At 38.9% G+C, this 26,825-nt stretch overlaps 5 protein-coding genes across 12 annotated transcripts in view; 3 read left to right on the top strand and 2 right to left on the bottom strand.

Annotated features, from left to right (window-relative positions):
* The first annotated feature begins 616 nt into the window (after positions 1 to 616).
* Positions 617 to 2,788, top strand: slc25a4 (solute carrier family 25 member 4). The gene is made up of 4 exons (XM_008316884.3): positions 617 to 823; positions 1,417 to 1,903; positions 2,013 to 2,153; positions 2,243 to 2,788. The coding sequence occupies exons 1-4, from the start codon at positions 713 to 715 to the stop codon at positions 2,401 to 2,403; spliced, it is 900 nt and encodes a 299-aa protein (XP_008315106.1). The 5' UTR covers positions 617 to 712; the 3' UTR covers positions 2,404 to 2,788.
* A 517-nt stretch (positions 2,789 to 3,305) lies between these two features.
* Positions 3,306 to 9,286, bottom strand: cfap97 (cilia and flagella associated protein 97). 2 transcript variants are annotated; one of them, XM_008316882.3, is made up of 5 exons: positions 8,530 to 9,286; positions 6,925 to 7,808; positions 6,316 to 6,596; positions 4,333 to 4,444; positions 3,306 to 3,911 (listed from the first exon to the last, which is right to left on the bottom strand). In XM_008316882.3, the coding sequence occupies exons 2-5, from the start codon at positions 7,781 to 7,783 to the stop codon at positions 3,811 to 3,813; spliced, it is 1,353 nt and encodes a 450-aa protein (XP_008315104.1). In that variant the 5' UTR covers positions 7,784 to 7,808; positions 8,530 to 9,286; the 3' UTR covers positions 3,306 to 3,810. The 2 variants fall into 2 exon arrangements, with proteins under 2 accessions (XP_008315104.1, XP_016890400.1); XM_017034911.2 differs by having other exon boundaries at positions 6,925 to 7,811; positions 8,540 to 9,286.
* Positions 9,287 to 9,526: 240 nt separating this feature from the next.
* ufsp2 (ufm1-specific peptidase 2) lies at positions 9,527 to 12,800 on the bottom strand. Its single transcript, XM_008316881.3, has 12 exons — positions 12,658 to 12,800; positions 12,392 to 12,482; positions 12,054 to 12,237; positions 11,900 to 11,966; positions 11,654 to 11,808; positions 11,365 to 11,557; positions 11,062 to 11,208; positions 10,813 to 10,977; positions 10,602 to 10,726; positions 10,447 to 10,523; positions 10,066 to 10,190; positions 9,527 to 9,963 (listed from the first exon to the last, which is right to left on the bottom strand). The coding sequence occupies exons 1-12, from the start codon at positions 12,658 to 12,660 to the stop codon at positions 9,877 to 9,879; spliced, it is 1,419 nt and encodes a 472-aa protein (XP_008315103.1). The 5' UTR covers positions 12,661 to 12,800; the 3' UTR covers positions 9,527 to 9,876.
* A 1,041-nt stretch (positions 12,801 to 13,841) lies between these two features.
* On the top strand, positions 13,842 to 22,200 carry gucy1a1 (guanylate cyclase 1 soluble subunit alpha 1). Of its 7 annotated transcripts, none has more exons than XM_008316880.3 (8): positions 13,842 to 15,558; positions 15,775 to 15,842; positions 16,394 to 16,482; positions 16,567 to 17,282; positions 18,366 to 18,851; positions 19,959 to 20,102; positions 20,588 to 20,742; positions 20,975 to 22,200. In XM_008316880.3, the coding sequence occupies exons 1-8, from the start codon at positions 15,319 to 15,321 to the stop codon at positions 21,153 to 21,155; spliced, it is 2,079 nt and encodes a 692-aa protein (XP_008315102.1). In that variant the 5' UTR covers positions 13,842 to 15,318; the 3' UTR covers positions 21,156 to 22,200. The 7 variants fall into 7 exon arrangements, 6 of the variants coding, with proteins under 6 accessions (XP_008315102.1, XP_016891088.1, XP_024914155.1 ...); XM_017035599.2 differs by having other exon boundaries at positions 16,391 to 16,482; XM_025058387.1 differs by having other exon boundaries at positions 16,394 to 17,282.
* Positions 22,201 to 23,112: 912 nt separating this feature from the next.
* Positions 23,113 to 26,825, top strand: part of gucy1b1 (guanylate cyclase 1 soluble subunit beta 1) — a 13,135-nt gene continuing 9,422 nt past the window's right edge. Inside the window, 4 exon segments of the mRNA XM_025058471.1 lie at positions 23,113 to 23,461; positions 23,734 to 23,807; positions 25,922 to 26,022; positions 26,115 to 26,331. Of these exon segments, the coding sequence (XP_024914239.1) occupies positions 23,459 to 23,461; positions 23,734 to 23,807; positions 25,922 to 26,022; positions 26,115 to 26,331 (395 nt within the window). The 5' untranslated portion in view covers positions 23,113 to 23,458.

Raw genomic sequence — 26,825 nt, 5'->3', positions numbered from 1 at the left:
TTATTAGTTTTTATATATATATTATTACTGCTACATACAGTGTAAGTAAGATAAGAGTTTTTTATTCTTTTGTGTGTGGTAATGTGTTTATATGTATTCATATTATAGTTTGGTTACACTAAATGTACAATAATATTAAAAATACACATACATTATTATGTATCATTTTAATATTCAGCATTTACCACCCTCACACCAATCAGTATAACTATTCTGTTAATATTGACATGTATAAAACAGTGAATATGTCATTCTACATACTGTACTACAAATAGATAGAAGGATAAAGTTAAACTGGTTAAAAGGTACTTCTGTGATTTCAGATATCTTGCCTCAAGTGAAACGTTAAATTTGTCTAAACTCTATATATACCCCCTTATATATAAAAATAAATAAATAAAGATGGTTCTACATTCATTTCAATTAAGACAAAAGTCTTGCCCACATTTCACAGGGTGTCCTTTAAACGTCCCCGGCTTGGACATCAACATGGCGCACGTCTTAACCTTCAACCTCGGATATTTATCCAACCTCGTTTATCTGTTTGTCAGAATGTAAATCAGTCACTCAAAATTCTCGCGATAAATGGCGTAGATATATTAGGGCAGATGGAGAGGCCTCGTCCACTTGGAGGGGCGTTGGGTTTCCTGGAGGATCTTGGTGAGGTTTGGTTCAGTCAAGGCTCTCAGATTTGCACAGGACACATCCAACCATGTCGGACGCGGTGGTTAGTTTCATGAAGGACTTTTTGGCAGGTGGTATTGCCGCTGCCATCTCCAAAACAGCTGTTGCTCCCATTGAGAGAGTCAAGTTGTTGCTGCAGGTAAAAAGACGAACATGCTGCATGCTGACTGCGCCGTGCGTAAAGTGTGCGTAAAAGTTGATAAACCCCAGAAAAACACCTACCGGTAAAGACGTACGAAAAAATTAACTTGTAGAAAGTAGAAGTGTGCTTTATATCAATCATGTGTGGTGCGTAATGTTAGGAGACACGTGAGAGATCCTGCGTCAGGGTGGAGATGCTTTGACGCGCTGGTCATTCCAAAGTTGCTGCAGTGGTGGGAAAACAAAATCACAAATCTGTTAACAGAACATCCAGAGGACTTTAGGATAAAGTTTTTTTCTTTGTTTAACAATTAAATTGTTGCTCAACTCTTAAAGATGACCACAGGAAAATTCAGTGAAAGTGAATTGCTAAATTTAACTTGGAGGATGTAATCCAATACACAGCCAAATCTCAAGTAGCCCTTGCCAGCCACCCACTGACACTGCAGGCAGCTGCCAGCATCACTACTGAATGGAAACTATCACACAGTGAAGATTATGCAAAATGCGTTAATTAATGTGTAAAACATATATAACTGAGAAATAATGTTAGATCTTATAACTGTTTTATGATTATTGTTTTGATGGTAGGTCCAGCATGCCAGTAAACAGATCACCGTGGAGACTCAGTACAAGGGCATCATGGACTGTGTGGTCAGGATTCCGAAGGAACAGGGCTTTGTGTCCTTCTGGAGAGGCAACCTGGCCAACGTGATCCGTTACTTTCCCACCCAAGCCTTGAACTTCGCCTTCAAAGACAAGTACAAGAAGATCTTCCTTGGTGGAGTGGATCAGAAAACACAGTTCTGGCGCTACTTTGCTGGCAACCTGGCATCCGGTGGTGCCGCTGGTGCAACCTCTCTTTGCTTCGTCTACCCTCTCGACTTCGCCAGAACAAGGTTGGCTGCTGACATTGGTAAAGGCACAGCTCAGAGAGAGTTCTCTGGTCTGGGAAACTGCCTCAGCAAAATCTTCAAAACAGACGGCCTTAAGGGTCTTTACCTTGGATTCAACGTGTCTGTCCAGGGCATTATCATTTACAGAGCAGCCTACTTTGGATGCTTCGACACAGCCAAAGGTGCGTATTCATGCCCTGGGTGGAAATGTGTAGCTTTTAACATTGCACGTGGGAATTTTCCAGGTATTTTCTTTCAGTGAGTAAGTGACTCGACTCCTCCTTCATGCAGGCATGCTGCCAGATCCAAAGAACACGCACATCGTGGTGAGCTGGATGATTGCCCAGACCGTCACAGCTGCAGCTGGTCTCATCTCATACCCCTTCGACACCGTCAGACGTCGTATGATGATGCAGTCTGGACGCAAAGGGGGTGAGCGTTTGGATGTTGTAGTGAACTGACCTGATACTGTTGACTTGTCTTTAAGGTAACATTACTGCTCTGTGTGTCCACATCCACAGCTGACATCATGTACAAGGGCACAATCGACTGCTGGAGGAAGATCCTTAAGGATGAGGGATCAAAAGCCTTCTTCAAGGGTGCCTGGTCCAATGTGATCAGAGGCATGGGCGGTGCCTTTGTGTTGGTGCTGTACGACGAGATCAAGAAGTACACATACTAAATGCAGCAAATCTCCCGGTCCCAGAGGAAACCCTTCACTTTGTCTAAGTCTTAATCCATCTGATAGAACGATAACAGCCTGTGGTGAATAACAATGTGGGCATGTGCTCCTGCAGAGCGGCCGCCCGGGAAAGAAAAGGTACATGTGACATGGGTGAACACACATTTGTACACATGCAATCATACAGTGAACAGGGCCACAAACAGACTCTCAGTGTGCCAAAGTCCAGCCGGTGGTTCAGTGGAGAAATGATGACGCAAAGATGAAACTTCACTACATACGCCCCTCATGAAAGTTTGGTGATGCAGTTGCTGAGGCCATGTATTGTTACGTTGTGACCACACTCTGATCTATGTTGTTTTATTAATAAAGATTTATTAGTCTATTTTAGTCTTAGTCTGGTCTCTTGAATGTATGTTCTGTCTTAAAACTGTTTTTAGATCTTTTACATCACGTCTGAGTTTATTTTCTTTACAAACAGTCCCTTCATGATGGCTCAGTTCTGTTTCCCCTGCCCACATAAGGCTACATCAGCATGACCAACAGATTTAACGTTTTTCAGAGGAAAAGCCCAATATTAAAAGCATTGGTTGCAAAAATGCTTAGCAAGAATTAAGTTGCATGAAACCACGGCAAAGTAATGTTAGAAAAATCCACATAACCATTAGAATCAGTGAAGCTCTGGAAAAATACTTTTATGTTTGGGAATATTTATATATATTTGAATTCAGAGCAGGATGTCAATTATGTAAATTCTGATTGACTTAGAGGAAATTGACTATAAAATAAATAGGAAGATAGTACGTGTGTGACTGACAGTTGGATAAATTCTACATCAAGTCAAGCTGTTGTTTCCTGCAGCTTCATATTGAAATAATAATAATTACTGTCCCTGTCCACTGTTTCCTTTGCTTAGGCAAAAGCAGCTTTATTTGTCGACAACAATATAAAATATATCACTTTACAAATAGTTATTGTAATCTCTATAAACACAAAGTCTTAAAGCGCAACATCTCACCTGTACAATGTAAAACAAAGCAATTTAAGCAGGGTCACATTTGATATTACAATATAAATAAATCAGTTGACATCTCACAAGCTGTGTCAAAGCAGCTGCTGAAATAAAGGCATCACTTCCTAAAACAGAACAGCAGACCACTGGCTACTGAGAGGCAACAGCTGAATTTGACTACAATTTCCAGTGCAGAGCGTCACTTATGGAAGCAGAGGCATATCAACTCCATATACACTGATTAACATGTCGACAAAGATATTGAAAATCTGCTGCAATTGATTGGAATCTTCTGAAACTGACACATGAAAACCCAGGTAAAGCTCCACAGTACCGTCTACAGTCGTCTACAGTACCGACAGAATTGACTGAAATGGATGGAGAGAGTGAGGTTCTCAGCACCAGGCTGGTCGAGCTGCACTCAGATGTTTTGACCTTTGCACTGGTGTGATGGTCACCTCTGGTCTGGAGCTGTGCTGAGTGGAACACCTGGGGCCTGGAGGCGTGAATAAAAGAAGAAGTAAAAATTGACACTCACCCACAATGGACACACTTTAGATTTTGATGCTTTACCAAAAACATAACAGACATGAGAGTACATGCATGACTGCAGTCTGACCATTACAGTTGATAATGGTATTCTGCACAGTTCTCACAAACAAAAGATCATTGTATTTAGTCATAATTTGTCTGGAACCCATTTTGTATCATGAACAAAAAAACGTGTGAATCATATCATATTGTGGGTTGAGTGTATCGTTACATCCATAATGCTGATAAAAACGAACTTTTTCTTGCCTTAAACACCAGACATTATGGTGTTATAACTACTGACTCAAAGGGGGATTTTAAATATCTACATTTTTGATTGGTTAAAACAAACAAAAAAGAAAAAGAAAGAAAAACAAAAAGCTTACTTGGGCTTTTACTGCCTTCTATATAGCCAACATGACGATGGTAGTCTGCCAGTTGCTCCGAACGCCTCATACCCTGCGTAGGCTTTGCAGACTCAAGTCTCCTCAGCAACGCCTGGAGGAACAACAACTGTTATGTCTTTGTTTGTTTCACTTTAAACACAATTTCTCCTGTCTCTATGTTGTAACTATGTTGCATTTTTAAACTCAAATATAACTATCCTACCAACTGCCAAGAACAAGCAGGAAAAAAACAACTATCCAGGAAGAGTTTCTGCGTTAAGGACCCAAAAGCTGAGAAATCAAGTGATGAGCTCTTGTGCTATGGCCAAAAAAAGTGGGTTATTTAATAATTATCTTTATTACTTTACCTAGAGTTAGTGACTAGAACTTTTGCAGAGTGCAGCTACTGCCTTTAGTATTGGTGCATGTTGAAGTGCTTGTTTTTATTAATGTGGCATCAAATAGACACATTTCTGATTGAGAAATGAAGATGACAGTTGCCCTCTGAAAAACAAATACCATTCAATTATGTAAATAAAAGAATATGTGGTACTTTGACAGCATAAATAAGCCAACAGCATGAAGCAAAACAGTGTGGGCAAGTGTCTGAACACATGCAGTCACACTCCCACCTGCATGCTGTGCAGAAATGAGCAGAAACTCTGTAAGAAGCAACAGGCAACGGTTAGAAACACTGCTCCAATTCTCCAGGTTTACAAGTGCAGAGATACTAAAAGACACGCAGAGGTTTTCTTACTCATCCCTGCTGCTTTTTCAGTGTGAATATTACAAAAATCCATTCCATGCTAAACCAGTAAATTAGGTATATTGTGTGACTACACTGACCTGGAATACACAAGTATAACTAATGCCTGAGCAGAAGTCACGGGGAGTCTGACATGTGTGACTTTTTGGGAGGAATCACTGATCACACGGCAGATTCAGTTACTGCTCTCTAAGAATAGAGACTGTGAAGCAAGTGGACCAGACCAGGAGAGCAGACAGTTTGTCCTGAAATTAACAGGAGGTACTGTATGTACCATGATGATGACATCTATCATTAAGACGTCTGAATTTAAGAATACGAGTCTAATAAAAGAAAACGCAAATTACAAGAAGTCAGGCTTCGTGATTGCATTTGTAAGTTGTAAATTCAATTTGTAAGGAAAAACTTTGTAAACAGTCCCTGCTCCGAATTTTTCAGCTTGTGTAACGCTGTGGTCTGATCATATATGTTTAAGAAGAGTTAATAACTGAAGTTAAACAAGGCTAATTCTGCAGAGGCTGCACCATCTTGTAATGTCACTCTGTGGCTCTGCTGCTGCACCACCACCTGCTTCCATCTGTCCGCAGCCTCCCAGTGTCTGCTTACAGTGGACGACGACGTCAGACCAATCACAAACTCATCCTCTGCACATTCTCCACTGTATGTCATCCAGTAGTGTTTAGTGAATATCACAGGCTCATCCAGATCTGATTATACTTACACCCTCACAAGATTCTTAGTGCAGGAAACCCTGAACCATCCCTGCAGCATAGTGTGTGTTGGGTGTGCAGAATTGAACCATCCCTGCAGCATAGTGTGTGTACACCCCTTTGGGTGTGCAGAACGAGATGGCGGTTTGGGGTGATTTAAGTGGGATTTTTCCACACAATATAGATGGGTAAATGAACAAAGTGGGATTTTTCCACACAATATAGACGGGTAAATGAACATTTCCTATGTAAAAATAAAAAAAAAAAAAAAGATCTAATTTTAGATATGTTCCCCCACCCCAGTCATTTGTGGTGAATGATCTTTTCTACAGTTGTAACCTAGATTCAACCAGCTGGTTTCTATGTTTATTACTCAGACAGTTGATGTTCAGTCTCTAGCTGTAATTTATCCATGAAAAATAATTATAACAAAAGTATAATAGAATATGGCAAACACATTCACAGACACAACAACCCACTAACACAGGACAGAGCAGAAAAACTCACCAGATTCTCCCTCTCGATGCGTTTCTGTTCTCGCTGTCTGTTGAGTGCACTGGAACTGGGCCGTATAACTGGTGAGCAGCTGGTTTTTGGTGTTTTTCTTCCTGCTGCACTGTTGGGTCTGGAGCCTGAAGAAAGGCGAGACAGGGCCCGGAGCAGTCGCTGGTTCTCGTGATCTATACGTCGGACTTCGTCATTTCTGAATGAATAGTTCTTCCTGTTTTTCCCTCCGTGGGGGTGAAACACCAGTTTGCCTCCGAGCTGGCTCTCTGAAGTAAAAGAATCTGATTGGGGGAAAAGACAGGGATTAATGTATGTTATTTTCCAGAACTTCAGTGAAATATATTGTGTTAGGTGGTGAATCACGTTTCACCGAATATGAAAATTAAATATAAGTCCATTCATTTATGGCTCAAAGAAAAAAACAAGTCAATAAAGCTAGAATCAACAGGTATATAAAATATAACTTCCCTATTACAACATTATATAAATTCCAAGTTGTATTTCACTAATATACTGTATATATATAAAATTATATTTCCATAATGATTTGAACAAAGAATACATTTTTCACACAACATTTCATGTATAATATTTATTCTTTTGACTTACACCTATCCACGTCCTGAACTGAGTTGTCATCTGGATGTATCTCACTGAGGCCACTGGAGGGCACACTCCCCTCCTCCCTCGGCTGCTGCTCTTCTTTCAGGCTTGTGTCGACTTCTTCTCTGTGGTTCAGGTCCAAAGACTGCTCAGGGCTGATGTCAGGTGAGGAGAGAGGACTCACATCTGTCATTGATTCTGACTCCTTCGCGTAATCTCGAGACTCTGCTGATCCCAGTCTGACCTTCCTTCCTCCGGGTGATAATTTCTTGGATTTGGGAATTGTGGGGGAATTTGAAGAGCTTCTCCCACTGTAACTGCTAGAGCAGCTTTCCGAGTCTGCATCCTCACTCGACGTGGACGTAGGGGATGAACTCTGGACATGCCGATTTCTCATTAGTTTCTTAGGTGACTGTTTCTTCTTCAGTTTTGAACCTGGATGTTTGGCACTGGATGATGAAGATTCTTCGTCTGTCACATATATATCCTTGTCTCGTACCTCAGTGGCCTCAGCCAGCAGAGCCATGAATGTCCTGTTTTGTCTTTTAGGTGGCAGATTGCAGTCTTCTTCACTATCACTGCTGCTATTGGTGACTTTGTTGGACACTGCAGGCACAATCGGTAAACTGAACGCTCGGTTTCTGTCCTCGTCTTTTGAGTAATAGCTGTTTACTAGTTTGGGCTGTTTTCTGGTAACGTCAGACCCTGGGGAAACTACAGCCTTGGTATTTTCCATCTGTTTTTCTTGAAGCCTCTCAGGAAGACTCTCTTTACCAGTATCTCTGCTGAGGCCACTATCACCATCATCTTCACTGTCAAAAAACGAGTGATCCACTTCACCTTCTAGTTCACTGGGGTTAAACATGACTGACTGTTCTCAGCCAATCACCCTGTGGGATTATATAAAATTTGAAATGGTTAGTTTAAATGTAAACTGTATATGTAGCAAATTATACATTGCCTATAATCACACAAAATAAAATACAAAAATACAAACATATTGCCTATAATCACACAAAATAAAATAAAAAAATACACAGTAAAATTCGGTCAAAAATATATTGTGCCTTTTTGATTTAAGCCTTAAAACACAGTGGTATAAAATGTATTCTTTCTTAAATATGAAATATGTCGAATACGTTTGACCAGCAGGAGACAATTACATATACGTATATGGAGTCTGTGTTGTTGTGTATAGTATGACAATGTAGGGGGAAAAGTAAAGGATTTCAAAATACAACATAACATGTATTCTTACAACTTGAACCACTTCTGGGTTTAGGACTGTACGTAGGCATCGCCTAGAGATTCTAAACAACCTTGGGTTGCTAATTTGTTAGCACAACCCTCGTGATAACAAACACCAACTACCAACTGAAATGTGTGATTAAGAACAATAAACGAATAAAAGTTCTATATAACGGAAAACTAGATTTCATTCGGTCCAGATTGAAAAGCCGTACTAACTTACGCCTCTCTGTTAGCTAACTTTAGCTGTACAGCAGCGACGTATCACCCGATGTGGTCTAAAAGCCCTTTCACAATTAAATTCGCTACGTTTGAAGTTATACTTATTGTACGAAGGGAGTTGAGGTATCAGAAAACACAAACCTGAACTGCAATGTTTTCGTTACAGCCTGCTACAGCTGGATGCAGTGGGCAGGTCAATGTGATGATGATGATAATGATGCCTAGTAACCGCCGGGTCTTCTTCTTTCCTCGTGATGCAGGCAGATATTACGCTCAGTACTGACCTCTGCTGTTAGAAACTGAAATGTCATTTTGTCGTATTGTTTATTAGTCGTATTTTTAATACACCGTTCAGTTGTAAATATTGCAGAAATGTATTTGGATGTCATTTCTATTAGTTACTTTTAACACAAACACTGCTCCTGAGAATACATTCATTTAATATAATTAATTATTTTATATTTATCCCTAATTTAATTTGTAAAGATAATTTATATTTTAATTAACAGAGTATGTAAAATGATGGAGTAAAGTTTTTCCACTGGAGGTTTCATTTATACCAAAGTAAGTAATTCCTCAAGTGCATCTTCATTAGCACGGAGAGGGATTATCTGGAGACGCGTCCCCTGAAATTACAATTAGTCATGGGCGTCTCTTAACAACATAGTTAGACGTAGAACTGACACATACAATAGTGAAATAAACAATTATTCTTAGAGGGATAGATCACTTGAACCTTTGTCTGGTCACTGCAATTGAATTTACTGGCTCAGCCCAGCCAGTAAATTCAACGGTCAAAAAGTTTGATGAAAGTTTGACTTACTTTTCAATTAATTTATGTGTCAGATCTAAGACTGGAATCTTCAGATGTATCAAAGTTGTTTTCAGACATATATTTATAATATCTAAGACTGGAATCTTCAGATGTATCTAAGGTGTTTTTTTAGACATATATTTATAATAATTTTACTAACCTTTGATGGTTGTATATTAATTGCAGAATCCAGTTTAATGTCAGGAGAATATATGACATGTGTCTAATAGGTAATACATAACGTGTTTGTTTGTCTGTAAAAATCATAATCTTAAAGCTGTAATTCATTATAATTGTAAAAGTAACAACACATGCTTTTCGGAAAACTGTCCCACAAAAATATTGTCTTTATAATATTTCAGAATTAGGATAAAAATAAATTGTGTAATAAATCTTCAAGCTAATTTACAAAGGATTTACGATATGGAGCAACACTTTCCACCTCCTTTATACTTAACACATTTTCCTTAAAATAAAACATAACAAATACTTCCATAAATATCATACATTTTGGCAACTTTTATGTTACAGTACTGTAGTTTCATGCTACAGTCAATTAGTTGCAGTATTGTCAGCAAAATTATGTAAATTTGCAAAGTTGTGCATTTCCGTAATGAACGAACTCTGGTTTCTATCGTGAAGAGATGATACATTTTCCTGTTGTAAAACTTTGCTCAAATCATCTTTGGCTTCTGAGGCAGACAGAGATTATAATACGCAGTTTGATCCCAAAACTCAGGTCCTTTCCAGCCACACCAGCCCTGACAGAGAGAAAAATCACAACAAGGTCATGACTTTAAATAAATGTGTTATTGTTTTTTTTACTAGGCTATCTACCGTCTTTGAATGACTGTGAAAGTCACCTTATCTGTGATAACTTGGAGGTCTTCTGCTCCTGTGTAATGTGGGTCCAGGATGAGAAAACGGATCTGCCCACTCGTCTCACTCCATGTCACACCTAAAATAGTGTGAGCTAAAACGCCCCCTCCTGCAAAACAACAGGTGAAGGAGATGAGTCACTAATTATATGGTGTCAAAACGTCAGTTGACTTTTTTCTTGTTATAACTGCACAACAATTATGAGATTTAAAATATATGGGTTGACAAACTGGTGTTTAAAAATCAATTTTAAACAAGACTTCAATGTTCTTCTTAATGAAAATAGACTTGGTTTGGAAGTTTGTTCAAAGTCATAAAGTCAAAACTGAAAATGATTATAATAATATGCCACTAATATCACTCACCAATCATTATAGGAGACCCCTGTGTCAGGAAGTGGTTAGCCAGCTCTCTGCCTTTTGATGCCAAATCAGAACCCCGACTGAAGGACAGATGTCAGGTTAAGTCTAACATTTACTCACAAAGATTCTAACACACTGTTTTCTTTGTGGATCAGTACCTGACAAACATGATTTTGGAAGTGGCACCAAGAAGATGGTTTAAAACGGCCTGAACCTCTATGGAGCCGATCCACTGGCGTGAACCCACAAACGACGGCTGTTTATCTCCAACGTCCACTAAAGCCTGGAACACAGTCACCCCCACACAGGAGTGGTGATGTCATCATTTACTTCACTGAAAAAAAATAATTACTTGAAGTGCAATCCCACCTGCTGGATCTCTTTGTGAGTGGGCACGGATCGCTCCACATAGCCCTGCTGCAGGAACCAGGAGCAGATGGTTTGAAGTGAGCGATACGCACAGCCCCAGCCGTTGTCGTCCATACGGTCCTGCATGTAGTGATGGTAGCTGTAGATGCCCTGCACCAAGTACACCTGCAAGACAGACATTTCTCAATATGACTGCACCTCACACCGTAGTTACTGTATTGGAGTGACACATGTGAGACTGCGCTGTACCTTTCCATCCTCCAGGGTGGGATGAATGAGGACCTGATGTGGGTTTCGTAGGTAACCATCTCTGTAGGGCTCATCAGGGAAGTGGTATGCATTGGCTCTTCTTAAATAAGGCCTGTCATCAGGTAGGTGATGCTGCTCATGAAGGTCCTAACAGGATTATTTAAAAATATATATATTTTCAGATTAAAGTGGCATAAAATATGTTTAAAATACTTCCAGTCAACCTGTACGTGTGAACAAGTACTTTGTGTTCCCTGGCAGTTTGTGTGTTTTCTCTCAAGAAGATCTGCATCCTGTTCTCACCTTACGTTGCATCTCCAGTTCACTGTCAGCCACTCCTGCAGGATAAACGACCGTTGTTAGTCCATTTGGCTCTGGGAGAAGAAAGTGGAAGACTTCGGGGAGTGGCAGTGTGTTCCCCTTCAGGTGTTGCAAGGACACTTTCTCCATTTCACAAAGCTGATGATTTAGTGCGTCCACCAAGAGCTTGGAGGCGCTGCAACAGACGAGCATTTATCACAGTGAGAATAAGTGTTTTGTGTCTGTAACTTTTTCATCAACTTATTTTGAACTAAAGTAGAAATAGACATACTCTCTGATTGTGTCATTGCTGCTGATGTGGACAGCACAGTCCATTGAAAGACTCATAGAGAGGAAGTGGGATTTCTGGATTCTCCTGGTGAGGACGGGAGCTGGGAGAGGACCTGGGTTTGTCATCTCCATCATCAGGTTAAGATGGATGACATTCTGAATGACACATACAAACTGTTAATTGTACCACACAGTATGGTGCACAAACATAGAGGAAAAGGAAACAAAGTTAAGACAGACATCTCACCAATTTTGAATCTTTTTTGCTTCTCTTTTTTCCAGATTTCTTGCCATAGCTCTCCTGTTCATCTGTTCTAAAGTAAATATACATAACATATACATAATCAGGTTGATAATTCACAATGCCCAACAATAACAAAAACAGTACAATATAGACTTACTGTATCCACTGTAGTAACTCTTCACACGGCGTATTTTGTGTTATTTCTTCAGGTGTTGCCTTAGCACCTTTATTTGGCCAAAATATAACAGGGCTGCCGCAAACCATAAACACACAGGACTCCGATTTGACCTGTGAGCGAAGGTTCTCAAACGTTGCCGAGATCACCTTCTTCATCTGCGACGCTGTCAATGGGAATGGATACAGACAATAGACACGTAATATATGATGTTAGTTTACTATTATGAATGCAGACTGACACATTTGGAGACAGTTTGGAGCCAGTTAACAACTTTTAAAGGGAAAATGTATGAAAAGCGACTGTGTTGATAAAAGTACCGTCTCTGGTGTCCAGCTGACATTTGAGCTCCAGCGGCCCACGGACACGGAGGATGGTGCCGGTGTGCGGGTTCTGAGAGTTATCAACAACCTAATGTGAACATGTAAACCGTTAGCAGCCTGACAGTAGCAGCTGATAGAAACTGAAGGGCTATTTACCAATTTATCAAAAATGCTTTTGAATGTCAGGCGAACGGCTAAGTGCATCGGCTAACAGAAAAGTTTTAAAAGTTTTAATATTATATTATAATATGTGTAAATCTTACCATTGTGGAATTTACAGCAGTCACAATGAAGCTACTACTGAGAGAGGGCAGACATCTCTGTTGTGGGCACAAGCTGACGTGTAACTGTCCTCAACACCTGATTGGATCAGGCTAACTCCGCCTACCAAATGTTGCCTTCAGGTGAACCTGTAATTTTGAAGTTTTTCGCCGCTTGATACCAGCGTACCACAACTACGGCCGCACTACTACTACTACTACTACTAATATTACTACTACTACTAATGATATTAATAATATAGCAATAATTATGATTAATTCAAAATCCGAAAACAACTTTCAGTATTTGTTTATCTTTTATTTGCCATACAAAAAATAACATTAGTTCAGACTAAAATATTTAGGTCTTTGAAGCAAAATAAACAACCCGAAAAAAGTAAACATACTGGTGTGTTTTTTCCTACACTGGATAATAACGCTGAATCTACAGTCATACCATTGAGTCATAATGAAAATCACAAAACTGTGACCACATTGACTGCACTCTGTTCAGATTGTACAGCTTTACTGAAGCATGCTACATCTGATTATTCCAGCATCAATGCCCCCAAGTGTCCCATATTAATCTGAATTTGAAAACACAAGTCAATATTATTTCCTTGTTTTAATAATAACAATGCATACTGGGTTGCTTCGTATTCGAGTATTATATAAACGTTTAAAAAGTCACACTTGTTTATTAGGAAAATTTGTTTTTTGTAAAGTGAGTCAAATTTGCTCCAGGCAGTCCAGTGGAAGCCATGCATGCATGTTAGGTCAGGGAAAGATCAGTGGACAAAGGATTAGCAATAATGTACTATTGCTGATTGTAACTATTGTTCATGTGGAAGTGAATGTTTCATAAATATATCACTGCTTCAAGCCACCCTCACAGTGGAAATAAAATGGTAACCGTACTTGAGGATGTAATTGTACACACAGTACAGAGTAAAACAGAAAATGAAAATACACACTACTACATAATTTTGCTATAAAAGAAAATTATGTAAATTAAAAATAAACAAACCATTTAGCAATAAAGTCATAGGTAGGTCAAATCTGGGAGATTGACATTTGATTGGCTTTGGGATAAATCAACCAGATATGCATATTTCAAATGCAAATGCAAATGCAAATAAATAAAGTATGCATATTTCAAATGCAAATGCAAATAAATAAATCAAATTAAGACCTATAGATTACCAGATAAGATTGGCAAAATACAGTAAAGATGTTTACATTTCCCAAAACAATTGCAATAAGAAGAAAGCTATGCCCTTTGGTTTAACATTAACATTCAGAAGCTGATACAGTATGTGTGTGACTAACACAGGCCAATGACCTTTTATGTAGGGATCCATTGAAATCTTTTATACTTTAGAATGTTAAACAATCAGTCTATAAAAGTTTCCTCTTGTTAAACCATGTGTACAATGTAACTGTCTGAGGTCACGGCTGTAGGTTCCCGTGGACTCAGTGTCCTGGATGTGATTTGTGGTGAGATTAGTATTCTCTCCCTGCGTATCGTAAACAGAGCTTTTAAGGGTCTTAGGTGGAGTGAGTGAACAAATGGCAGAAAATATGGAAACTCACATTAGTGGCTCACATTCATCAGGCAAACATAAGCACAGTGTATCCTCGGATTCACTTCATTGTGTTCTATGAGTAACAGTGAGTGAAGACTACAAATTTACAAGTAATATTTTAGAGCCTGTTAAGGCAAAGTGGAAGTGGAGTATTATAAAGATCAACATAGATATTTAAAGATATCTGTGGTTAAAGCATTCGATATGAAGGTGATCATATTTTTATTCAGAGAATGTTTCCTCTTCAGTTTTCTTTTCTTTTCTTTTTTTTTATCATGACTCTACCAGGCTATGATTAATTTAAAAAATACAACTAAATATACTCACTGTTCTGTGAAACATATTTCACATTCAGGGCAGAATGATGTAACTTATCCCCAATGAGAAAGCCCATTTGTATGATCCATGGATATGATGCAACAGGGTTGTAAAGCTATAATAACAATGACATCAATCTGGGAACAATGAAAACAGAAGTAGTTGGAGTGTTAATGTGAAAGAGGTGAGGTACAGTAGGTACAGAGTACATCAGAGTACAAAGATTACCATATACTCATGGTCTTTGACCGATGTAAAAGTCAGTAAAGTATATGAGAAAACGTATTAATGGGAGAGAGAGAGAGAGAGAAAAGGAGAACACAACACGTCTTCACGTAGACAGTGGTTGGTTAAGAACCATAGAGACCGGATCTGGTCCACCGACTGGTCTAAATATTAAAAAAGTCAATTGCATGTGAGGAGTGGAGTGGAAATAATTCCTCTGTGCTGATAGGTTGGTCAACTGCACCAGTCCCGCTTGCATGGATTGGCCTGGTGCTCTTCTTGGCCACGTCCAATTTCTCATTGTCTTTAGTTGGTGATGGTTGTGTGCAGTTTTGCAATGAATATTGTATGTGCTCCCCGCCTTTGATGCTGATCATTTGAATCCTCGTCTGCTGTGAGGGAGAGAGCTGCTCCTGGATGCGCACAGCAGATGATGGAATTTCTGCCACACGTCGCAACTGCACGACCAGGACAGTCTGCCTCAGAAATTAGATAAAGAGCAGCAGCAGTGGCAGGCGGTCACAGCGGGGGGAAGATGTTCTGTACTAAGCTGAAAGAGCTGAAAATATCCGGAGAGTGTCCCTTCTCTGGCAGCGCCATCAGAAATGATGAGCCTGGAGACTTGGAGCAGCGCTCCGGTGACGCCGCGGATTTATTGCCCGTTTTTGAGGATGTGCACGGTGGAAAAGGTGAGGCTCCGCCACGACAGAGGGCGAGAGGCAAAGTTAACCTGCACACACTTGGAGAGAGCATCCGAAAATTGGCATGTCCGGAGGTGAGTTTAAAAAAACAACAACAACAAAACATGTAAAACACGAATTAGTATTCAATCCAGGTATTCAGACCTGCCATCTTTCATAAAAGGGATAAAAAGATAAATACATTTACGGTGTGGTCTCTGTCTGAAAGCATCATCATTCCGTGGTTTTTTTTAATCATACATTTGAAATGTTTTGTTTTCGGAAAACTTGCTGAACACTTTATTTTACAGATCCAAAGGCTACACACTGCCCTCCATCGAATGATGAGCCCAGCAGCAGACAGCAGGGAGTCTGACAGGTAGCCGCTCTCTTCTTGTTGTTGTTGTTGTTGTTTTGAATGTGTGCCACTCAGACAGGAATATTTCAGCTGCACTTTTCAACGTGCTGCTGCTTCTGCTGCAAAACACCATCGGTGTTTGCTACACCTTTCATTCAGCCTAATCCCAGATGAATGTCTGCTGCCACTCTGACACCAGACTAATGTCAACAATGAGACACGATCCAGACACGTTTTGTTTACATTCATGTGGATGGATACTTGAATAATTGTTATGGTCAGACACACGGATAAATAAATATTGTAAAAAAATAGCAACCACTTGACACTTTATTTTGATCATCAAATGTTTTTTTTAGATGTTGCCAGCCAACAACAAACATCCTAATAATCTGCTGTGTCTGAGGAATATTAATTTCCTATTTTGATTAACTGGGTAATTTCTCCCCCACTACTATTGGCTCATTAGAACAGCTGTGATATCAGTCTGATGTTTTCCATCCGGTGAACAGTATGGTTCAGTGAACACTGGGCCATGTTACTGATTTTTAAAATATTTTTTCCTCCAGCAGTTCAGCTGTTTGCTGCAGAGCTAGTCAGAATTGCGACAGTTATTCCGAGGTTTTTGTGGAGATGATGAGCCTTTACTCCATTAAAACAGGTAAAGTAAGAAGTTTAATTCAGCCTGATATGAACTTATCGGCTTCCCATCTTAATCCCTTTAACCCTTCGCACACCTTGACAGGTTCCTCCATGGACGCCTTAAAGGTGTCTCTCGGGCAAGAGCTCTTCAACATGTGTTACGAGGAGGACAGACACATTTTGAAGGTAGTTGGGGGAGCTCTGCACGACTTCCTCAACAGCTTCAACGTCTTGTTGAAACAGAGCAGCACGCTGCACAATCCAGACAATGACGACTGTGTAAACGAACCGTCAGTGCTGTGCTTAGACAAGGATCCGGGTCTGCTTACTGTCTTTTTTTTCAACCCGTGCTCAACCACTCAGCTTTTCTTTCCTGGAGTCATCAAAGCCGCAGCCCGCCTGCTGTATCACACAACTGTGGACGTGTTGATGGACGCCCCTAGTGCCAAAGACAGCATCTTGCAGTCCAGCCCGCAGCCCAGTCTTCTGTACACGGTCATTGTCAAGGATGCTAAAAATCTGAGCCCCAGTCCACTGCGAGCCACCTCAGCCGGGACGCTTCCCACGGCGCTGTTCTCCACCATCTTCCCCTTCCATCTGATCCTGGACCAGGACTTGCTTCTGATTCAAATAGGTCATGGGCTCAGGAAGAGACTGGTCAGAAAGGATGGACTGAGGAGGTTGACTACCTTCCAAGATCATTTCTCTATTGTGTCTCCCCAGATCAAGTGCTCATTTCAGGGTATTTTGACCATGCTTAACACCCAGTTTATCATTCGGATCAAGAATGGAGTGTCTACTGCAGACAACACAGGGAAGGTATGTGAGCATATCTGTGAAATGTGCTTGAAAAGTTATGACCCGGAGCAGAAGACAATGTCCTAATGTCAAATCAAATGAGACAGAAATCTCAGGCTTTTAATAAGTCGTCTGGCGTTTGAGTGGTTTACTTAGCCAGAAGTAAAAATAACCCCCAGTGGAGTTATGAAGCAAATGTCAAACCATTTTGAGTACATTAAAGGCACAGCCGGGCTTGTGCTGTTAATGCAAAAGAGCACAGCAATCTGTCTCTATGTCCAAATAAAGTATCAACAAGTAGAATGACAGTGACATTTGGGCTCATCCACTAAAAACGGGAAGAAGTGTAAGATTGGAGTTTTACAATTGGCTTCAAGGAGAAATTCAGCAAATCCACTGGTCAGGGAAGGAAACTAAGTTCAGCAGATAAAAATCACACCAGAATTTCTTCCCTTTGAGTTCAGATGTTTAACTGTAACACTAGCTGACAAAGAACTGACAAAACCTACTGAGACCCAGGTAAAGCCATCAACCGTCCAGAGACGTCTGATCAGGTTTGGTCTAAATGGAAGATGTCCAGTTTCTACCGATGTTGAAACAAGGCCACGTGACTGTAGACAACAATCTAGATCTCTGGACAGGGACAGGGACAGGGACACACAAGCGCTAGACATGTGATTGACCTGAAGAAAACGATAAAGTGTAGTGGTTAAAGTGTAGATTTTAAAACACACAATACTGGTTGTATGTGCTGGTTGTAGAGTAAATTCATGAAAATTAAAAATGTTATCTATGCAAATATTGCAAAGATAACAAATAAATGTAAATACAATATTTGTATTTCCACTGTTTCATATCTGGAAGTCTCCAGGGGATTTATGAATATTCACTGCTTAAACATCACAAACTGCACAGGAAAAGATGAAAACTCTTTAACCTGACTGATTATGAGAATGAATATATATACATACATACAATTTAATTTATTGTAAAAAACAATATATATAAATTTTTTTATATATATTTTTTTTTTACAATAAATTAAATTGGCTTTTTGGAATGTAAGCGAATTGCCTTTCTCATCAAATCATCTTTGTCTTCCAGCACATGGATCTTAAAGGTCAGATGATCTACGTTTCTGAGTCCAACGCCATCTTGTTCCTGGGCTCGCCATGTGTGGATAAACTCGAGGAGCTGACAGGCCGGGGCCTCTACCTGTCAGACATACCTATTCATAACGCCCTACGGGATGTGGTTCTGGTAGGTGAGCAGGCCAAAGCTCAGGATGGTTTGAAGAAGCGTCTGGGGAAGCTGAAGGCCGCCCTGGAGCACGCCCACCAAGCGCTGGAGGAGGAGAAGAAGAAGACAGTGGATCTGCTCTTCTCCATTTTCCCACGTACTGTGGCCCAGCAGCTGTGGCAGGGACAAACAGTCCAGGCCAAGAAGTTTGACAGAGTTACGATGCTCTTCTCTGACATCGTGGGCTTCACAGCTGTTTGTTCCCGCTGCACCCCGATGCAGGTCATCACTATGCTCAATGAGCTGTACACCCGCTTTGACCACGAGTGTGGAGAACTAGATGTCTATAAGGTGGGTCATCACAACTGCTTTTGATCATTTTTAAAAATGAATCGGCTTGATGTGTTGGGATTTGCTGATGTTTATAAAAAAAAAAGCTAATTTGAATTAAAACCCAACACAAACATCGTACATCATAAACAATGAGTATTTCCTAATGTCACTAAAGAGGAAAATTCATGACCTGGAAGGGTAGTCTGAACATCCCAAAAGGCAAATTTGGGAAGTTTTGGATCTGTACTGACCAGAAATAACAAATATACATTAGATAAATGGTGTTAATGATGAAGCTGTCAAGCAAAAACAGAGAAAAAAGACGCCAGAAAAATAGAACGGAATTAGCGAAAGAGGACCAATCCAAAAAGTGGCATACAGTAGGAATCAGATTCCCATCTGTGATTCCACCTAGTCCCCCAATCCGTGGTTATTTTAGGAGAAACAGCTGGTGTGGAAACTGTGCCAAATCACTATGCAGAGAAGTGGTTCTTCAGTGGAAGAGGACATATGGCACCCATGGTTGGTGTGACAGTAGAGATGGTGTGGTGTAGTGTGTGATGGAGGTGGATCTTCTATAAAGATTAAAAGGTACATTTCTAAGGTTTGGAGCAGACAGTGGAATCAGGTGTATTTATTTAGTTCAACAGGTTTTCTGCACTGAATTACTACAACGTGAGTCTGTAAGTCAGTGATCTACTGCAGTGGCTGCCAGAGGTCGGTAATCTACAGGGAGGCTGGGAAATGTAATCAGAGTGTCACGAAGGCATAACACACGGAGCAACATGTTTGACAAAGATCTCGTAAAACGCTAGGAAGTCAGAGGTTCTTTCAGGACCCTGTTTCCACTCCACATGTTTGAACCTAAAAATAGTTTCACTTTGTTTCGCGGCTGTCTTTGTCACGTACATACAGAGATTTACACAAACTGAGAGTGAAGAGAAGGAAGATGAAATGCTATCAGGTTTTATGTTACTTTGTTTCTCTGGTGCAGCAAAATGTAGATTAAGACAATATCATTCCATGTTCACATAACAGCAGAGCCTTAAGACTGTGCAGGGACGTCTTTATTTTGCCGCAGTTGCCGGGCAAGAAATCATTTTAATGACCCTTCACTCTGTTCAGGTGGAGACTATCGGTGATGCGTATTGTGTAGCTGGTGGCTTACACAAAGAGAGTGATACTCACGCTCTTCAAATTGCACTTATGGCCTTAAAGATGATGGAGCTTTCAGATGAAGTCATGACGCCAACTGGAGAACCAATCCAGGTAGGATTAGAACCCTCGCCTCACTATTTACTATCACTGGAGTTTGACAGACAACAATCTGAATGATGTAATTAAAAAAAAAACAAAACAAATATCAGTAGCATACAGACATGACTTGTCAATGCACTGCCAGAAAATGTGTACAGTGGGTATGACATCATACACAATACAAAACACGTATTCTACCTGATAAAAGCTTTACCACATAGAGAGTGCTACATGGAGTCAAAAACGCCACAGGATTCCTTTAGCGGGTGTAAATTATGTATCACTCGGGAACTATTTTCAACTGCAGGCTCAGTGAGCTGGTGAATGCCTGGAGCAGGGGCAGTGTTAAGTAAGAAATCTATTTATTTTTCAGTTTTTAAATGGTAGAATTGTGTATTTTTTTTTTACATAGAGTACATACACATTTACTGCTTATACTTTTCCAAGTATTATATGTGTTGTTAAAAATAAATGTTAAATCATTCTCTGTGTTTCAGATGCGCATCGGTCTTCACACTGGTTCAGTTCTGGCCGGTGTCGTTGGTGTAATGATGCCACGGTACTGCCTCTTTGGGAACAATGTTACACTGGCCAACAAATTTGAATCTTGTAGCCAACCCAGAAAAATAAATATCAGCCCCACAACCCACAGGTAACGTAATTTATTTTTATTTTTATATATATATAGTTTTTTTGCATGTTGTTTTGCATTCAGTTTTGATGACGAGGGAACAATGGATAAATAAGCAATTGCTAAAATATAACACTCGCAAAAATACACAGCTCAAAAGTGTAAGTAACAGTGTGAGAGCAGGCCAGAGGTGGTTTATGTGGTGACAGAGTGTCCTTCAGACTGATGTTTATTTGTGTGCTCTCTGTCCCAGACTGCTGAAGGATCACCAGCAGTTTGTCTTTGTTCCAAGAAGCAGACAAGAGCTTCCGGCAAACTTCCCAGAAGACATCCCTGGTGTTTGTTACTTTTTAGAGGCATCCTTCAGAGGCAACTCTGAAGTAAATTCAAGCTCAGAAGAACTAGACCATCCCAGAGGCCGTTCGAATGTGTAGTGAATATAATGCAGGGGCTGCGTATAGTTTGACTTTTGTTGTTTATGAATTGATGCTGTTACGTGTCAGTCAACTCCTGCTGCTTCTTCATTTTAGAGATGTCAGTTTGCTGTCAAACACGAGTCTGGTCTCTGTAAAATTATCTGTGTGTGAAACTGTAGTGGAAAAATAGACACTTGTTTCCCCTGTTTTGTATCCAGATGTTGTCATCTCTGGTCTTTTTTTTTTTTTTAGGTCTTCGCTAGCGGCAGACAATGAAATATATGATTTTAATGGTTTAAAATAACAAAACCGTGTGTAATGAACACGACTGAATTTGGTCGTCTATGGTTCTAAGGTGTGTATGTATACAGCAGAATATTTTATTTGTACAATATGGGTGTTCATTTTCATTATGATGTAAAACCAATGCAACCCTTTGTCATATTGTCTGTGAGTATCCTGCTGATCTGTCCAGCTCTGTTCGGTTTAAATACCAGCTAAACCACCTTATTGTGTTATAAAAAGTTAAAATAAAAACAAAATTGAAACAGCTCTGTATTTTTTAGTGAAAGCAATTTTTAACACTACGGCTATTGTCAGACATTTAGGAGTATCTTGTGTGATGTACAGTAGATTTAGGTGCCTTATGGGAGGTTTCTAGTATCAACATTATGTTAATCTCAGTTTGTTTTGTTTTGTCTGCTTTGCTTCAGTTGTTATGGATCCAAACATTTTACAGTCAAAACCTCTCTTCCAGATGTATGTGGTGCAAGTGAGTTTGCTGTACACTGAATATTTTTAACCTTTTATTTTAACCCCATTTATTAGAAATTCAGTGAAACATTGTAAGATCAAATGTTTGCTATTGGCAGTAATCTATTTTTACTGTTTTCACTGCACATGTTTATGATATATATATATATATTACATAATTTTCATAAGACTCCTTTCCCAAGGGAATATGACAACAAAAAGTACAACGAATGTTCAGCAGTCACTCATGATGATGTGTTTTATTATTGTAATGTAATCAAAATGCAATAAATATTGACTCTAACAAATAGATTTGACTGCTGCTACTGTGTTTGGATTATTCTGCCATGCTGCTTATTTAACACGGTTTTTGTTTACATCAAATACAATAATAACCAGTTTTCCACTAACGTTTTCTCTGCTGATCTCCTCACAGTGGGTAATTTGTACTTTGTACATGTGATTTGGCACAAATGTTTAGCACCGACGGCCTCTTCCAGCATAACATTGGTGTACAGACTGCAGGACCAGGAATCGAACCCCCTACGGTTCAGCTAAAAATATGACCCTTCTATGAGCTCGTCTGTTGACATTCCTGCCACCTGTTATGATAACACAGTAGTAGAAAATCACTGGTTGAAGAAGATATCCATATAAGGTTATGTTAAGTTACAACACAGATGATAAATACCTGCCCTCAAATAACAAATATAAAGCTAATGATGTTATGGATCATTATGATACGATTGCGTTGAGCCTCAAATGATTAACTTTGTGATTAAAACAGATTATGTTTTAACAGCACCATCGTTTTCAAAGTGGGGGGCGCAGAGCTATTAGGGGCAGGTGCTAAATTAAATTTTAATTTTTTTTATTTGTGCCACAGGGAAAATTGCACTGATTTATAATTGAAATGTCAGTCAACTGCTACTAAAGACATCTTAACCTCTATGTAGAATAAAATCAAAATCAGCTTTACTGGGCAAGGATGAGTGAATTTAATAAATATTTTAATTAATTAAAACAGTGAAAAAAGGTAGGGAAACCTCTAGAAATCTAAAAGTCGTGTCTTAAAAAATCTTAAATGAAGACAAACAAACACAAAACATGAAATATTTGGCTTTTGACTCAATGTAATGATACTATGTGTGTGTATATATATATATATATATATACACTATGTATATATATATATAATGTAATGATCAATACTCAACGTAATGAAAAATGCTAATTTAACAAATGAGTTTAGTAACAGAATAAAATCAAACAAATAAAAACAAAGCGGATAAACGGGAGTTACGTGCAGCTGCCTGAGGAGATTTCAGGTCCACTGGCATCTCCGTGACAACGGTAGCTCCGCCCTCATTGGCCAACGAAATCTGACGCAAAACTATTTCTGATTACCTATTGGTCAGAATCGCCTTCAGTCTCTGTCTCAGGGAATCGCGGGGTGGGAGCAGTGGACGCAGACAGAGTCAGCTGCATCCGTACCAAACGATGAAGGTTGTGTCGAATTCTACGGTTTTTGCTTAAAAATAAGGAAAAGGCAATAAAGCGCGGTCACCATGGTAAGTAACGAAGAGTTCGTCGTATACTGTAATAGCGAAATGTGTGCCGTATTTGGCGTTTCCTTTTACCAGGGCTGTCTGTTGTGTATACAAAATGATATTTATGTGTCATTTACACTAACAGGTGAACCTAAACCTTCTTTTAACGAATTTATCCTAATAAATATTTCATTCACGTTCTCAAATCAGCGTCTTTTATGTATGTGTTTGCTACGGCAGTGACATGTTTGACCTGAACTGAATGTAACGCTGTTCGTGTAATCCATTTACAGTATGGATTTGTGAATCACGCTTTGGAGCTCCTCGTTTTACGGAATTATGGGCCGGAGGTTTGGGAAGACATTAAGTAAGTGTGTAGATCACATGTGGTTCTGTATTGGTTCTGTCTGTTTGCATGGGAGGAAATGAAATTGTGGTGAGGTGAACAATAACATGGACAGATAGAAGGCCTACTAGCCCACCTTCTATAGAGACAGACATTGGTCTAACTGTAATGATTAACCCTCAATCTCTGCAGACTCACACCCACCGGTAGTTAGTGATGTAATATTGTCAATACAAAAATTATCCTTTTTTTTTTTTTTGGTGACTGTGACAGACAGTCTTAATTAGCCAGACTGTTATCCTCATCCACTGACTGTTGGTGAGGGCAGCGTTCTTTATCTACTAATATTTACATCATCTTAAAGTAGAAAATGTTTCCCATAGTTGGTTATTTTTTAACGATTATATTTATATAAATTTGCATATGAACATTAAAAATAAATGTTAGCTAAACCTTTGGATTAGCTAACTGTAGCTTAACATTCAACACTGAATGTTAAGTTTGGGTGTTCATTTTCCAGGTCTTTTCTTTTACTAATACGCAATTTATTATGAATCAAAAAATTATTTAATGCATTTTTTTATATAATTACTTTTACTGAGCTGTAGCAATATTGATCATTCATGGGGATTTTAGAATGAATAATTCATGGGGATTTTAGAATGAATGAATAAAAGTATTATATTGTTATATAGTATTATAAACAATTATTAGCTCATCATCATTGTTACATTTTTGCAGTCTCAATATATGACCATTAAAATTAATTTAATTTTTTTTCCTTACAGCTATTTATAGTCAAACACCTGTTGACATATTGACATATTCTACATCATTTTAAGTGTCTTATTTAATAATTTTAAATTTACAATTTTTTATCTGTTCATAATGCTGTTCTCACCTTCATAGGAATAATGTAATCTTGTCATCTAGTGTTGTTTAAATTCCCTGGAAAAAAAACCAATTTAAATAAATTAGCATCTATGAGTTGGTTTTATCCAATACACAGTGATGAAGGCAAAATGAAAGGTAAAATCTCTGAAAAAAATGTACTTTAGTATGACATGATTGGTAGGCTCACTTTTTTTATGACTGCACAGCAAAGGTCATGTTTGCTTTGCCATTTAACGATTGTGCTTCAAGTAGACAATAATATATTTCCATGATCCATTAAGACTAAGATTTTCATGAATTATATTAAATAACCTCAGTGGATGCAGTGGAGAATGAAGAGCAGAGACGCTGCACCTTGGTTTTTATAGAACCCTGTGGTCGGTTCACAGCATCAAATGACATTTAATCCTTTGAAAGGAATATTGGCTTCTCGTTCTAACATTTGCTTCCATTGAAGTTTGTTTTCTTATCTGCTTTTCATCGGTTGAACTGCCCTCAACTTGACCCTTCCCCCAAAAAAGAAGGGGTGGGAGGGTGGGGAGGGGGGACAGCAGCAGCAGCAGCAACAGCTGCCTTTTGTAAATATTTTCAAAATGGCCATTTTCCAGCCACCACAGAGAGAAAAAAATAGACGGCCTCTCCGCATCTGCACACATATCTCTTTGTTATTTAACGCTCAGTTTTTTTGTCTTCATGGACAGAATGAGTTGAAAATGGATTTTCTATTTTCTTTTCAAAACCTTTCAAGGATTGGTATGTTTTTCCAGCAGTTACAGTTTCTGAAAAAACTATGTTTGCAGCTCGGCCAATAAATCATCTCTGTTTTTCATTTAAACAGGGCTAATCAGACTCTCATTAAGATCGCTGACATTTTGGGAAGTAAATGGATTGAAAAATGTATTTATAGAACAAAGCAGGTTCTGCTTGACTGTAACTTGACAAAAGAACATATGAGTACAGTGTTACAAAAGCTGATAAAACTTTTACAAAGTGAGTAGTTTGAAAACCACAGAACTAATTTTTAGCAAAACAAAAGTTCCTGTGAGGTAAATACAGTACAGGGAGACACCCAGACTAACTCATCTCACCTGTGAACCTGAAGGACATCTTTAAATTAAACAGGAACAGAAATACGATTCTGCTGTTGCCTGAACACACTGTCCACACAGTGACAGAAACTGTTTGTACTTGAGCTGTAACATTTGCTGTGACCATGACTAACAGCCTGACTTTGTTTTCAGGCGAGAGGCTCAGCTGGATATCGAGGGTCAGTTCCTCGTCAGAATCATATACGAGGATGCCAAAACCTACGATCTGGTGGCGGCCGCAAGTAAAGTTCTGAGTAAGTCGCGGTGTTCTATCGTCAGCAAATATTACATATGTGAATAAAGTTGAAATTAAATTTCTAATGAGCTCTAATTGTATACATTTCAGAGATTAATGCAGGAGATATCTTACAAATGTTTGGGAAGATGTTTTTTGAATTTTGCCAAGAGTCTGGATATGACACCATCCTAAGAGTGTTGGGATCAAATGTTCGGGAATTCCTGCAGGTGGGTACTTGTTGCTACAGTGTTTCCACACTGGCTCACAGTGAAGAAATCTATAGAAATTGTTTTGAATTGTTTGAAAATGTTTTCCCCATAATTTTGTAAAAACAAGGTAAAGATATTGTTCATATCATGTTCAGCGTAGGAATGAAATGATGACAAATAATAAGAAAGTGTTGGGATAAAATCTGCAGTTGGTTCTCATAAAAAAAACTAAAACTCCAAAAAAGAAATTTTCAAAATATATAGTTTGCAGAAATGTTCAAATGTTTATAAATGTTTATACATTTATTTCTCATACGCAACATACATTTCATTTTATATGTATTCTTTTATTTAGTGAGCTTCATTAACCATTTTTGTCTCTATTTTCTTCACATTAGTTATCAATTATTATTATTATTATTATTATTATTATTATTACCTGATGCTCAGGAGGAAACAATATCAACATCTAAAACCATGATACGTAAATATTAAAATACACATTTAACTAATGTTTTAATTCGAAACATATCTAATCTATAATGTACTCTGCCCCAATTGTCATATAACGTATTGACAGAACTGTGTTTTGATGGAGAGTTGCATATTT

Source organism: Cynoglossus semilaevis, chromosome 9 (genome assembly GCF_000523025.1).
Source record: "Cynoglossus semilaevis isolate Cse_v1.0 chromosome 9, Cse_v1.0, whole genome shotgun sequence".
NCBI classification, from domain to species: Eukaryota; Metazoa; Chordata; class Actinopteri; order Pleuronectiformes; family Cynoglossidae; genus Cynoglossus; species Cynoglossus semilaevis.
Note: the sequence above shows the minus strand (reverse complement) of the source record. Positions and strands in the feature narration are given on the sequence as shown.